This window comes from Chroicocephalus ridibundus, chromosome 2 (genome assembly GCF_963924245.1).
Source record: "Chroicocephalus ridibundus chromosome 2, bChrRid1.1, whole genome shotgun sequence".
NCBI lineage: Eukaryota > Metazoa > Chordata > Aves > Charadriiformes > Laridae > Chroicocephalus > Chroicocephalus ridibundus.
Window position 1 is genome coordinate 54,586,224 of NC_086285.1, and position 15,645 is coordinate 54,601,868.

At 41.3% G+C, this 15,645-nt stretch overlaps 1 protein-coding gene across 8 annotated transcripts in view; it reads left to right on the forward strand.

The window, feature by feature from the left end:
- Window positions 1–15,645, forward strand: part of PDE1C (phosphodiesterase 1C) — a 315,242-nt gene that overhangs the window by 120,661 nt on the left and 178,936 nt on the right. For 4 of the 8 annotated variants that reach the window (XM_063325534.1, XM_063325536.1, XM_063325535.1 and 1 more), the window contains one exon: window positions 9,143–9,169. The exons of the other annotated variants lie outside the window; for them this stretch is intronic. In XM_063325534.1, the coding sequence (XP_063181604.1) occupies window positions 9,143–9,169 (27 nt within the window). The remainder of the gene's footprint in view (window positions 1–9,142; window positions 9,170–15,645) is intronic. 8 annotated transcript variants of the gene reach the window in all.

Here is a 15,645-nt window from a genome sequence, read left to right on the forward strand (position 1 = left end):
ACAGAATAGGCATGTTGAAGTACCACCCATCCTGTACTTTGCAGGTCATCACCTTTACTAATTTCAGAGCCAAATGTTCCGTAAGTCATCTGGAGCGGCCAGCTAGCAAGTAACTCTCGGTCAGACTATATGTATTTTTCAAATAGTGAATATATGGAGGTCATACAGTATGGTGATTTGACAGTCCTTATTTTATTTTTTTTAAAGCATGAATACTGAGAACTGCTCTATATTCTTTTCAGACGTCAAGACTTCATTTTCTTGAAATGCACTTTCCTGTAACTGGATTTTTTTGAGCACGCGTTTTTCTTAAGAATGTGATATGTGTGAAGCACAAGAGAATTTGCTTGTTGTGTACTAAGAAAAAGCAGAATGAGCAGTAGATTATATTATTTTCAAAGGGTTAGATTGTCATAAACAGACCCATTTTACTTTTTACTGCATATTTTGCTTCAGCTAAATCCATACTAACTGTAATGGCAGGGGTTTTTTGTTGCTTTTGTTTGTTTATGGGTTTGGTTGTTGGTTTTTTGTTGTTTTTCTTTTTTTTTTTTTTTTTTTACATGAGGAGTGATGGAAAACTGAGTAAATATAGGGAAATTGTACTGGCTCTGTACAAAATCCACATGAATGAAATATTTTTAGAAGTTTTTAGAACAACATTTGATAATTCTTTTGTAGTTAAAATGGCAACACATTAAAATCCCAGTCCAGGCTATTGCCCAGTACAGGGCAGTTCCATTACTGAATTTGAGTTTACCCTTCTGATTTGGCCTTACTGTAAACCTCATTTGGTGACAAAGCTGGAGCACTCAGCTGTCCCCGTGGGGTTCCCAGGGCTCCCTGCAGATCCTCGTACCTCAGACTGTCTTACTCAAAACCTTCCTATACATAAAATGTTCAATGCAGACTAATTAAGTAAACTTTTGCTTTGCTGCTTTTTCTCCTCATTTGGTATACGTACCATGTCGTGGAAAGATACACAGCAGTTACCTTGCCTCTTCTGATAGCAGATGCTGTTTACTGAAGTTTGAGCAAGCCGCGATTGCCCTTTGTTGAAATTAAGCTAAACAAACAAAATCATGACAATTGATCATGGATCATCTTTATGTCATCAGAAAATAAAACACCTTTAACTTATACATCTCTTATGCTAATGCTTGAACAATAATGTTATAGTTGTATGGGGTCCTACCCAACCCTCCTGCCCAAGGTCAATAGGTGGCTGCATTTACACTAGCCTTGGGAGATGAGATCAAGCCATCGGTTGAGTTTGTCGTGCCAAGTAGGTAAAGTCAGTTGTACCTTCATTATCTGCAGGAGCAAATCTCTAGAGCGACTCTCTTCATACCACCGCCCTTTCCCTCTTCCTCCTTCCCCATACTTGAATCCTTGCTTTGCTAGGATATTGGTGCCCAGAGCCCAGCACTTTGACCGTATGAACAATGAAGGAATTTGGACTCAAGTGCAGTTTAAGGTCATTAGCTCTCATGAGAGCATATAGCATAATAGCGTCATTAATATCAGCCTGTGCAGGTCGTATCCATAACACCCATCTGTAACACCTCCAGGCTCTGTCTGCTCTTTACTAAATGGGTAGAGAAGGGATTGGAACTACCTCGAGCTGTGCTGCAGAAGACATTCCTCACCACCTGTGCTATCACACCTTTCTGTAAGGAAAATTTAAACGCATTGCCTCTATGCTTAATGTGGACTCTGTAAACACGTTAGACCCCAAAATGACCAAGCATGAAACTGGTTGTTAAGCTACAGGTAAGAGCCCTGGCAAAAGGTCACAGCAAAGCAGAAGCAACACAAGAGACATTGACTGATCGTTTGTATGTCGTAATGATTGCCGTCTATTTTGGACATGAAGCTGTAAGTTTCTTTTTTGCCTGGTTGGTTAGAAAACCCAGTAGCCAGACTGGTAAAACCCAACGGTGAGCCAGATCAACTCAAATTTATCAAAATAGCATTTTCCTTGGGCAAAATCAATTAGGATATTTTCTGATCTTGAATTATTTACATATTATTTTTTACTGCTTGTGAGTTGAGCACAAGCTTCATTTCCACTTTGTAGCAGTAGTTCTTGTTTCCGAGATGTAAATGTTTTCCCCTACTTTTTCGGCTCAGATCTCTTGTGCCTCTCAACTGTCTTGTCTCTGTTTCTACTGAAATCATCGTACCTGTTTCAAGTTGTGAACATTTCTTGTCTTTGTATGCCTGCGCCACACATGCCCATGCTTCAGAGCACGCAGGCTCTTCTAATCTACTTAAAATGAGACGAGTGACTTTCTCATCCTCTTGTGATTTCGCTATGTCCCCGTGTATTTCTGGGTCCAATTTAAAATGACTCCTCTTATTTTGTAAAAATCCCACATAAAAAATCCCTCCATGAAATTTCAAGTACCAGCTGAAATCTTTTCTTCTTTTCTCACCCACCTCTTACCATTTCTTCTTCTCTGCTGTCACTAGCCTCTGTGATTGTATTGTTTTTAACTTAGCACAGTATTCTGGTGAATCGCCCAGGTGGAAGAAAAAAATTTTTATTTTTTTTTTTTTTTAAATTAATGAATAGAGAGTGAGTAAAACAAGTAAGCTGGTCTTCCTGTTTCAATTAAGGAATTAAAAACCCAGTAGGAGTTGATGGCATCATACCCTTTGAAGTCTGGTGATCTCAATATATTTCTGAGTTCTGGTCAGGGCCCCCATGGGATCCTGAACTTTGACAGATGCCGGTCCGTAGTCTGTGCTGTGAGATTGGGTTTTTGTGAATTGATTTATACATGGTTATTAGTATAGGCTTTGGTAACATAACATAAATGCATCACTAATCCTGTGATGATGATGATTAATTGGTAATGCACTGCATGATTCAGAATATCGAGCTGCTGGGAGAGAAGATTTTCAATTTATTTAAGTGATCCCGTCAGTCAGAAAATCTAGTTTGATCGGAGCCCCCCGCCTCCTCTCCTCTCCCTGGGAGTGATGCACAGGCGGATGGTGCCTACCCCTGGTGTGAACTGCTGCGCCGTCATCGTACGGCCAGAGAGGGCACCTGGGTTTGGGAGCTGGGAAATGCTCTTAATCCTCCTGCCTAGGCATGGCCATCGACGGGAAATATTGGGGGTCCTGGATCGATGAGCTGGAAGGATTTGGGGACAAAAGCAGTAAACATGAATTATGGTCGGCTCTTACAGAAAAAGGAAGGGGAGAGATATCATTCAGTAAACCCAGAGATTCACTAGTGGGTAACAAAAGAGCAGGAAGAATCTTCCACCTTGACCTCTAGACAGACTTGTTTGTCTTTTGCCAAATTTCATCATTTATCTTGCTATTGGTTTGCTAAACTATGAAACAGGCTTTTAGTAGTGTTATCTTAACACTTAGTGTAACGTCAGAAGCCCAGCTCTGGCAGGAAAGGAAAGAAAAGAAAAAGACCTGTGAGAATGTGCGTGTTACGGGGTGGATGTTTCCTCACAGTAAAGTGGCTTTTTCTCTCTGCGCTTCCAAATGAGCTGGTGAGAGGAGCCCTGCAGGGAAGCAGAGATGACTTGCGTGAGCTACCGACGTGGTGGGACTCCAGTACTGAGGGACAGACATTGTTGGGTGCTTTTGTTAACGGATGATTAAGCTCCCACTCACATCTTCTACATGCTAATTATAAAGCTTCTAAATATAGAAGAGGAAAAGTCCCTCTTTCTCCTCCAGCCTATGAATAACTCATTTTAAATATTTGCTTGTGGCAACTGTTTTCTTTAACAATTGTGGTTCCCCTGAAGAAGTAGCATTTGTAAAATGTTCCTCTTCAAGCAGGAGTTTCCTTTCTCTGCACGTAGCTCTGATCATGTTTACCGATGTCGGTGACAAAAATAAGGGTAACGGCAGGCAAGCTCTGGGGAGGCTGCATCAGCTGCAAGAGTTAATGTCCTGGTAGTTTCTTTTGCCTCTCTGACGCAGAGATGGCAGTACGAAACCCAGCATCATTGCTTAAAGCCACCGTTGTTGGCTTTTCAAGCCAAAAGGCTGAACTTTGCACAGAAGCAGCCGATGCCCAGGGATGCACTCGCATCCACCAGCCATGCTGTGAGGGTGCTAACCCATGGTGGGGCGTCGCACACAAGGTGGCTGGGGGCAATATCTTTTTAAACCACTGCACAGGTGATTTAAAAACAGGTTCACTTTAGCTAGTCTCTTGGTGCCCTAAAAAGTTGTTGCCCTCTTTTTCCCAAAGAAGCGCGGATCCAGCCTGAAAGCAGACACTGCGTTAGATACAGGCTTGTGCATTGCCAACTGGTGGTACGAAGGGGAGAGCACAGGCCACCAAGTTTGAAGGACTTCAAAAGATCTATCTGGCTTGCTAAACTGCTTTGACCAACGGTGTGCGCCCTCTGAACCCATTGAAATGGCCAAGCAAAACAGAATGTGTTAGATTAAGCCTCTGTGAGGGCTGATTCTGAGCTGCAGCTGCAAAACTGAGTCACTTGACCATCTCAGCGGGCTTTAAGCATGCTTGTGGCACTTGGCATTCCTGAGCTGGGAAGCATTGACTCACTGAAAAACATCACCTGCACTCACCTGTGTGTACCTCAGGTCGTTAAGCTCACATCTGTCAGCTGGTGGCCTAAGGCTGATCACTGCACTGAAGTTAGGAGCCTGCAGAGACCTTACCAAGGGCAGATATAACGCTTAGTCTCTAGCAGCAGCAGTGTGTGAGCAGAATGTGATGCTCATTAACTCTCAGATTTTAGTATAAATTTCCAGGAATGAAGTTAGGCAAAGATCCTCCTGCAGCACCCACAATTTTACTCCATATACTGAAAAGATGCCATTAATACCAAACCCTGTGGAATAAATGTGGAATAACACCGTGTTAACCAAGCCACTATTATGAGTGAAAAAATTTAAGTGGCTTAGGTAATTCTTCAGAGGCTGTGTAGGAGTGAAAGAGCAACTCATCTAACTAGTTGATATTCTGAGTTGTATTATGGGTCTAAAACAGAGCAGTTGGCAGAGTTACTTAATTCCCCCAACCCCTCCGCCTTCACTCCTAAGTACCTACTCAGTCACATTATCTCACTCACCTCTCTCAGAAGAATAAGGCCTGAGAACATCATTACCAAATTCAGACACAGTTTTTGTGTGTTTCTATTAAATTCTCTCCATCTCCAGGTTTCTAGATGCGCAGGAAGGGTGGGAGCATTTTGCAACAACTCCAAAGTAGTGTTATTTGTATTCCAGTTGTACCCCACTGTCATAAATTGATGTGCAAAACCCCGTATAGCTGGAGCCGCAACCCTGAAGAGCTAACACACTAATGGAAGAGTCTGAAGGGGAAATAGAGGGAGAAAGTGATTTGCCTGAGGGTGCACCAGAATTAAATGGCAAAGGTAGAAACATAACCCTGGGAACAGATACTTAGCCTTGAAGAAGCTGGTGGGCATCAAAGCACAGAGAAATTTTGTGCATCTGTTTATTAGAATGGGAATTGAGTGCCTGTATAGCTGTAGGTAGCTATACCTTGCTGCTTAAATACCTTCAAAAGTCTGTCCTAATTTTTATGTTGGGCCAGTATATCGTGTTGTTCCTCTGGTCAGATGAAGGATTCATCCATCCCCAGAAGAGCAGACACTGAAATAGTGGGCTCAACTCTCTTGTTGACTTCATCTCATCTGAGCCAGAAATTTTGTCCTGCGTACCACTTTGTTTAGTTTTGATTGTTACAAAGCACCTATTTTTAAAACTCCTAACTGGGTTTACTTTCATTAGGCTCCAGCAGCCTTCTTGTACTAGGACTGACTCACTCCATACTATACTCGTGCAGGTATAATTGCATTCAGTTGAGTGAAGTTATTTCTAGTTTACACAAGTAATGTAGGGCCTACCTAGTGTAAGTCACCTGCTAATTCTCTTCAGCATGAAAAAAAAAATCTCCCTTGTTCTAATTTTTTTTTTCTTTTTAATGTTAACTAAATGTAGACCTATGAGTAATACATTCCACAGCAGGTAATGGGAGTTGAATGGATGTGGCAGTTCTGGCATGGCACGTGTGCAGTGGGAAAAGAAACCGAACTTACACAGATTTGGTAATCTCAACAAGCCTCTTGCAGGTATGAGCACGGGACAGCCCGCAGGTGTGGGAAGCTGTAATGCCACCTCCTTTGGGTCTCTTTCATTCTTTTCCTCCTGGGAAAGAGGGATAGCTTGGGTTTGTTCAGAAAATCACATGTCCCTTGAGCTTGACTGGAAGACATGTCTGTTTCCAGGTTTATCCCAGAGCATCTGCTAAAGGCACTTTAGCAGCTAGTTCCTCTTTGCGTAGACTCCTCCCAGGGAGATAAACCAGGATAGCTTGTACTGCATGGTTTTTTTTAAATAAGTAAATAAATCCAAGCAATCCCAAAGCCCCACCCTCCAGTTTCCTCTTGTTCATTCACACATGGCTGCTGATGGCAGCCAACCACTCATGCTGGCTCTGGGGTTAAAAGAGGCACCCTCTCATTTCCTTGTTTGCAATGATCTCATTTAATGGAAGGCAGGTGTAAGCGGTGGTTTGTTTGTAAGCATAAAGCAGGTAGATGTCAACATTGTCTGTTTCAAAAAGCAAGCTGAAGGCTATACTTGGAAACAGCTTTAGGTTATCAACACCATCTTTTTATAATGTTGGTGAGTACCATTGTCAGACCTTTGTTTTGAAATGCTGGAAATTCAGGCATACAGGACTTTTTTTTTTCTGGATATCATAAGCTGCTGGTGGTGGTCTTTGTAAAGCAAGAGCATGCAGTACTGATACTGAATCTACAAACAAGGGTTCCTTTAGTTATATTCTCTTCAACTGTAACATGCAAATTCAGTGCCGGTAAATGCAATCACTAACTTGGTACACGTAAACCTTGACTGTAATTGGACTGCAGGTGTGGAAACAATAAACAACAATAATAAAAACAATGTATATATGTTTTTTAAAACTCCTATGACTAGGCAAATGCCTTTTTCCTAGTACCGTCATCTGTCATAGTACATGTTTTTTTTAACGTAGTAAAAATATTCTTGAGTAAAAGGAGCATTAAAGGTGTGACTGATCTGAAAAGTGATGTTATTACTCAAATGTGAAGACCACCCTAAGACTGGGTCACTTCTTTAAAATATCCAAGGATATTTGAGCTAATCAGGAGTTAATGAATGGTGTCTTTGCTCAAATGTGAAGCTTGGCTGAAAGAGAAACACTTTATAAAATGATATGAAAGTCACTAGCATTACTAATAAAGGAAAAAATAGTTCTGATAGTGCTGAGAGGCACCATAAGATACTTTCAGGGGAAAGAATTAACTTGTAAATAACTTAATTTGAAAATTTAAAAAGTTATATAGTAGAAATGAAAATTTAAACAAATTTATATTTCTTGGGAATAAGGTATTTTAGTTAACCTGGATTGGAATGGCTACTCAGGTGGGGTTTTTTTCAGCATTTTCTTTTCACAAGAAAATTTAGTGAAATTCTGTATTTGTCAGAATATAAACTTCTGAATCTAGATCTTTAAAATGAAATTTCTTCTTTTCCCCCTTCTGAAATGAAAATGAAAAGTTCCCTTAGAATCAAGTATGTCCAAGAGGGCTTCTGCTTGGATGTGCCAGCATCCTGAATGCCAGTAAGCTAGAATCTTGATGCTGCTATGAATGTTTGCTCTTTTCCTCCTTTGCATCTGTTCAAGTTTAAATAAGTAATTCTTCACACAGTAAAGTGTAAATTAAATATTTTTAAATCCTTTTAAAGTAAATATCTAGGATTTTGAGGATTCTAACGTGGTCAGAATACAGAAGCAGGTACAAGCATGAGTACAATTTCCAAAGGTAATATTGGATGAAACATTTGAGAGCCAGGAGACATTATTCATGCTTCTTATTAAGTAGAAAATAGCACTACATTCCTTTTTGCCATGTTGCTGCTTATTTTTAAGAAACAGTACCCCTCGTTTGGGCTTTCTGGGCCTGCCTTAGCCACAATTTTCCATGTGCGGTAATATCAGAGATGAAAAATAAGAAGTTGATGCTTGTAGCAGTACACTCATTCTAACAATATTACCTACACATTGAAAAGGTGGGGACCGTCTGTTAGCGTATGGCTAAACAACAGGGTGTTGATCTTGCACTCTGCATCACAGTCCACCCTGACACTTGTCCCCATCGCTACTTGTGAAGTTTAGAGATCATTAGTTTTACTTTAAATCATAAAAGCAAAGCTGAGCTCAGGTGAGATCCACACCCTGTTTTGCCAGGCGCTGTGCAAAGCCATTGGAAAAGGTGGCTGTAGGATCGAGAGCTCACAGACAACATACAGTGCCACTACACCTCTGCAGCTAACTGTATAGCCACACGGGTAACTGTGCAGCAGGGCTCACGACTACTGTCTTCCTCTGAGCATTAGCAACTTGTGCCATTGCCTGCTGTAGAAGACAAAATCCACTGTGCTAAGAGATTTACAGCCTTTGCTGCAATTGATGTAGTGTAAGGGTGAGGGAGGAGAAGAGGTGCTGTCACTATGCTTATCCGCTCTTGCCATTCCTCGTCCTGGGCTCAGGTCAGTTAGGTCCCAAGATACAAGCAACGAAGTGGTGTGGCATCTGGGATTTGGTGGACTAGAGAACTTGCTAGGATCTAGATGTTCTTTTTAGAGCAAGGCTGCTGTAAAATCCCTGGGGTTTTCCACTGAGTCACCGCAGCCAATGTGGTTGGATGCATCACATCACCACCACTCCACCTTAGTGGGCTCTCCACAGATAAAGCCATACTTATCTGCTGGATGGAGACAGAAAAACTACTTTACTAGTAAGTAGAAGTAAGATTCTGCCACTTGGACTTCCTGTTAAGTCATTTAGAGTAGTAACTCATTCTTTCCTACCTGCAGCAACCCCGTCCAAAAAGAAAGGGCAAGATGCACATACAGGCAAACACACACCTTTTTCTAGTGAAGTTAGTGGCAACCACCACTGAGGTTAGCAGAAGGGAATGGCTACAACTCTTCTGGGTCACTCTCATGGCAGAAGTGACTTCACTTAATTGTTCTTGATTTCTGACCCTCTCCTTTTCTCCTCCTCACCAGTGGAGCCTTCTTATCTCAGTTGTATTTTGTTCTTTTCCTGCAGGAGAAAATACAAGAAAACATCACAGAGGTAAGAGTAAATCGCAGAGGACTGGAAGGTATTTGTGAGTCGTCTGTCTCTTTTTGTTAGGGGTTTTGAAGGAGGATTTTCATGTTACCAGATTAGTTTTGTTCCCAGGCAAATGCCATTCTACTGATTGTTTCCCCTTTTGAAGGTCCATCTTGCTCTGCTGCTGCTCCAAATCCACTCTGTTGCTAGTGGTAGTCCTCCCCTCTGACGTTACTGGTAGTTCACCCTGAGTAAGGACAGAAATATTTATCCTTGAGGTCAAACCCTGATAAATGTCACTCTGTTCCTTCTGCAAGATCTGCTGGTTCGAACTCCTATCGCTTACTCATGCTGTAATAACAAAATGGATTGTGGGCTTGTAGTGTTGCTAATGATCTGTGCCTTTGCAGGAGACTGAAAGAAAACGGGAATCCTGTTGATTAACAGGCCCTATTACAGCTACCTGATCTGGTTATCTTACTGCCTCCTTGCAGGAAGGAGGCCCAATGGGGGTCTTTGACAGATTCATTTTTCTTTCTTTGGAGCCCTTGTGCCTGGTTGCTTCAGAGCACCCACTTTGCAGCACGAAGTTTTTTGGTGCTGGGCTGACTCCCCCTCCCCTGCATGTGGCGTATTAATTGGTGACTTAAATCTCATGGCGTGCTGAGCATCTTTAGTTCGTGTTGACTTTAACTGGATTTGAGACTCCTGCAGAGTGCTTCCTAAAGACTAAACCCTGCAGCTCTGCTGAATGTGCCCTTTAATGTTGTGTGATGATGGAGGGAACTGGCAGATAAGCCAACGTGGTGATGTGATGGGCTAAGACATCACAGCCACCCCTCCTGTTTGCTGTCACCCTGTGCCGAAGATGATCACTCCAATGCAGAATTAGCAGGACAGGCTACGTGTGTGCTTGTGTGTCACAGCCACAAGAGACTGAAGTGTGGTGGCTTGAGTCATGGATGAGGTGGGTTTGAGCTGTGACAGTTTAGTGGAAAATACTGATTTGGAGATTTCTGTGCTGAACTGTGCAGGTGGGCACTGCGTAATGTGAGACACAAGAACAGGGAGAAGGTAAATATGCTCACAGTTGTTTTCCTAACTGTGGAGCTGACACTGATTGTTAATGAATTGTGAACATTTCTCTGGCCAGAGGTCTTGAGTTGCTGCAAAAGGATTTTTTTCTGGGGCTGACGTGGTTTCCAGAATGATTGATCGCTCTCTGTGTGTCCATCCCCTGCGCTGCTCACGTTGTCCTAAGTGCTGTGTCTTGTTTCAATGTGTTTTGCATGTACATAACCATGGCATCAGTGAGGTTTGTGTTCAGCATCTCTTCTCTAGGGGAGAGTTTCTGTAAGCCTCGATAGAGACATGAAGTACATTAAAAGCTCCTACAAGCCCAATACACAGTTGTATCAATGGCACACAGAGAATTGAATGTGTTGGTCTGTTTAAACATACCATTACAGGGTTAAGGTTTGTGCCCCTTAGGATTTTGAACTTTCTTTTTTTCTGTCGCTGATGCCTGCTGCCTGTGTGTGTGAGGCAGCTGGGCAGATGGACTTCATGGTCTTAACAACTGGTCTGAGCTCTGCGGAGGCAAGCGGCCGCTCCAGGGACCGGCATGCAGCAATTGCCGAGCAGCTACTCCCAATAACCTTGCTCAGCGGGCACTGTCTGCCGGCCGGAGGGCTGTGTAGCGCTGTGAAGTAGCTGCTGTGGTTGGGAACCGTGCTTTGCCAGCACCTAGGGCAAATTAGCTGGCTAGTAAACTTCTGACTTGAGTTTGCCACCTGCTGTGTGATTAAGGTGTGATACTAAATGGGAAATTGCACATACTGCCGCCTGATGCAGAAGTGTAGCATCCAGCAAAAGGAAGCAGTGGGCCAGCAATTCATTTAAAGGCTGGTTTTAAGTAGTATCTCTCTGTGGAGTTGGTAATTCCAGCAATGAACTGATCACTTGGCTCCACCTCATTTCTCACATTCATCTGTTGAGGGGTTTTCTTTTTCCCTTTGTTACGTTTTTTTCAAAACTATCTCAGCAGTTCCTACATCACCAAGCTCTGGAGGGTGACTAGCAGCTGAACTGAAATGATCTTTTGTTTGCTTTTGCATCTTCTTCTTTTTGTTTCTCTTTGGTGAGTGTCACCACATAAGAATACCTAGGTGGTAGTAAGCGGCACTTAGCTATGTAGGAGAAACACTGCTGTCCTCTGTGCCTTGCGGTGTAAAGAAACAGATTCCCCTGATTGCAGACCTGTTGAGAAGGAAGATGAGGTATGTGCAAGACAACTCGAGGAGAAAGAGTCGGAGTAAAATCTGAGGCATCCTAAAATTGTAATTGGAAATGACAGACGCTGACTCTTGCATTGATCATTCTGTTAACTGTGTTGACTCCAATGCTTTTGTAACAATTATGTATTGATACGATTTTCCTCATAAACTTAGAAGTTTCACAGCTGTCTAGACAACACTAATTTCATTACTCCCAACCTAGCAATTGCATCTGAACCACTGAACTGTGATGCAGATTAATCACAACGATACCAGAGGAGAAGGATATTTAATCAGAACTTGGGTCATCTATCATTCTCATATCTAGTTCCCCTTGGTTAAGTGAATAGCAGATAGCTTGTTAAATAGAGACTGAAGAAGTAGTCAGCAAGAGGGATAACTAGACAGAAAGCCAAAGCGCTCTTGGACTTTCAGGTCCTGGGTTGGTTTTGCTTTCTCTGGAGCACTTGAGACCTTAGTCATGTTTGATTTGACTGTTGAGACTCCCAGTTATCCTGAAGACAGCTGGCTGTGGACTGCCCGTGTTTTTCTGGGAGGCACTTGGCACCTTCAGCTCCCTGGGAGATTAAAAGGGAAATGAGCCTTTCAAGTAGCCCTTGGCAGTCGCCTCCTAGATTAGGTTCATCTGCTTGGGTGACATTCAGCTAGTGCAGTCAGTTTTGCACTTCTAAGGACTCACTAAAGTCCTATTTATCCTCTCAAAATGTGTCAGATAAATAATCTGTGTTTGTGTACGTGGCATACATTTTCCTTCATTATGATCCACAGCCATGTATTTTCACTCCGCCAGTAAGACAGAATTGCATGCGTTGTCTTAGTTTAGCTGCATGTTGGTTAATTGTACAGCTTAATTTTCTATTAAGGTGCAAATGCTTCTTTTACAGTGAACTCATTTTAGATAAAAGTCAAGTAAGAAAGAGTCCTGATACTTTATCCGTTCTTCATGGATGGATTTTTTTACCTCTAAGTACCTGTTAATGCTGTACATGAAGCACAAAGTAGAAAAGGAAATGTAACCAAAGTGCCTTTGAAATATGGCTGTGACCCTGAAAGAAGCATCCTAACGGGCCCTGCAAAATACTAATGTGATTTCTTTAAAAAAGATTTTACTCTAATTAAAAAAGGTTGGCATCTGATACAAACCACATGGCCGGAACATGAAGCCTTCCCTAATTTTCATAAGGGTTTTGTTGTTTCCACTTCAGACGATCGGGCAGGAAACTCATAAGCAGAGATCTTTTCCATCCCTTTCCCACACTTTGCTATTCTCTCTCATCTATGTCTGTGCTTCTCAATTCCAATTTGCTCCAGCATTTAGGTAATACACTCTTGGAGGAAAATGTGAATGTGAACGTGTTCTTCCTTAAAAAAAAAAAAAGTGTGTGATGTATTTATATTAGTGTGTAGCACAAGAGGTGAAACCATACATTCACAAATGGTGTTACATACAAAATAAGTGGAAAAGTGTATTTTTTTTTCCCCAGCTTTAGTGCGTAGTCATCTTCAGGGTTACTCATGCTGCTACCTCTTTAGATTAAAATAATCCACTGTCTCTTTTGTATTATTTCAAAATGCAGGTAAAGCCTCATTCTAGGTAATCTTTAAGTTAGGTCTTTACTTGGGACCAGATCCTGTGAGGAAAACTCTGTGCTGGGGATTAATCTCATCCTTTAGTGCTGTTAGGACACGCTAAAGAGATCTTCACTGCAATGAAGAAGCATCAGTGCTCTCTCAAAGCTGATTGTCTGAGCAAGGGTGTTATATATGGGTGGTAGTTGTCACTGCCATTGATAGAGTAATGTAGACTGAAGGGGACCTCCGGAGGTCATCTCTTCCAACTCTTGGTGCTTGAGAACATCACTGTGGCCCTGATTAACTGTTGGCATTCATCAACTTCCTCAATTTGACAATATGCTTAGTTCTTAGTTCTGATGCCATTTCATTTCCACAGCTTATCTATTGACCTTGCAAGGTTATCTTAATTACAAATAATAAAAATACCCCTAATTCCTTAAGCTGTGCAAGTAATTATAATACTGCTTAGCTCAAGTTTTTCTTTATATATACGTATACTATCCGAGCAACTCCAGCAATATAGGATGCATTAAAGGTCAATATCCTAATCGCTAGCATGCACACACAATGTACGACTTGATGTATCAAAATTCTTTGTAAAGCGTGGTCGTTTGGGTGCTGAGACCTCCTCGGCTCCCTGTAGCTTCAGTAGGACTTCTTGAAACTCTGGGCTTCAGGGAAACTGATGTTAAATTTTCAGTTCAGGGCTGCTAGGCGTTGTGCAAAAAGAGATCTGCTGACTGACTTCTGTAATATCACAAGTGCAGTTGTTTCTGTTAAACTTAATGAACACTTAATTTCAGTAAAAAAGGTATTGATTTGTTGAGTGCTCTGTATTCATTGCACTGCGGAATCATAGGTGCTTTGGGAAGAAATTGAACACGGTCATGTAAGTAAAGCTTATAATCAATCAGTATGTGAAGGGGGCAAATTAAAGTGACATTGGCAACCTTAATTCAGTATTTCCTAGCTTTCCGGCTGCTTTACTTCGCAACCTGAGTGATCTTCTAATGTGGCTTAAATGCAATCAGATACTGGCAGCATTACACAGCTCTGAAAAAGAGGCTCCGGTTCAAGTTCACAGAGCTAGGTGGAGTTTGTGCTTTAATTTATGGAGGAAGTTTATATCACTTGGCTATGTCTAGGGAAACTTCATGGTAAGAGAACGAAGCCTACCTTCTACAAAATCCCAGCTTTTGTTCTGCTAACACTTTCTATAAGAGATAAACATTGGAATGTAAATGTTTTAAATACCCTCCGGCTTTCTGTCCTTCTCCTAGTTCCCTCCATTTAAGAGAGCTGGAAGATGCAGTGAGATTGGACCCTGTACAGATACGTGGGGTTTTTTTCGCTGTGCTTTTGAAACCTTATGCAGTTTTTCTACTCCAAAAGGTGTCAGCCATTTCTTAATATGATGGCTCTAATAGAGGAAAGTATAAATTTTGGATTCCTGATGTGAGTAATGGGACTTATCTTTATCCAGAGCAGGAATAAGTTCAAAATAATTATGAAAAATGATTAAATAGCAACTAAATCTTTCTTACTGATATATATATATATTCATATTATTTTACTAAAATTAATTTTATTCCATATCTTATATTATCTAGTGCTGGATAATTATCGATAAATACAAGTCCTTAATGATTAATGACTATTAAAATATTGAATATTATTGAGCATAGTTTTTCAGCTGATTTATAATACCTAAAAAGGTACTGATCATGCAGAATTCGTTGTAACAATAACACATCTTGCTTGATAAGGAATGGACTCTGCCAGATTTGAAAATGGAAAAAGTAGGTTATGCTACTCAAATACTATGATGACAAGTGTCCTTACCTATCAAAAGAAAGTTACATTCAGGTTTTTCTTAATCGTGTTCATGTTTAGGTGAAATTCAGCCATAAACTTCAGTATTGTTTCAGCAGAACCGATAACACACCTGCTTTTGCATTGGTCCTCTAAAGGTGCGCTTTTTTTTTTTTTTCCTTCAAAATTCTTAGTGCCGGACAAGTTTTCCTGATTCAAATCTTGTGGACGTGTCAGAGCAGAAGTAGTGTTGTGCCTTCTACTACTTTTCTAGGCTTTGTTATGAAAAGTTGTCTGGAAAAAAGCTGCTGGAGGTTTTTCACTAGCTATGCACCCAGGTGATTAACACTCTAAAAACAGGTGATAGAGATAGAGATTATGATATTTTGGCACTTCTGTTTCCGCCAATTGGAACCAAGCAAAATAGTACATGTATGTATCTGGAAAGCTGCATGGAGAAGAATAAACCCAATCTCCTGACACCTTCCCACTGGCTTAGTTTGGCTTCTTTCGGTGATACCCAGCGCTCTTCTCACTGACTTGTTTTCAGCTGAATTGAAGTGGCTTGCTTTTTTCTTCAAGGTTTTGCAGTGTTCATTCCTTCACATGTATGGAATAGAATTCTGCTTGGGGGTGCGCAGATACCAGTAAGTGTTCATTTCCATTTTAGTTAATCTGAGATTCTTTACTGAAGCATGTTTGGAGAATTAGATTACAAGTTGATGAGAGGATGTACCAGGGAGTTCTTCTCCCATGATTTACATGTAATTTGAATAAGAAGGATAATAAAACTTAATGAAGAATTCAGTTAAG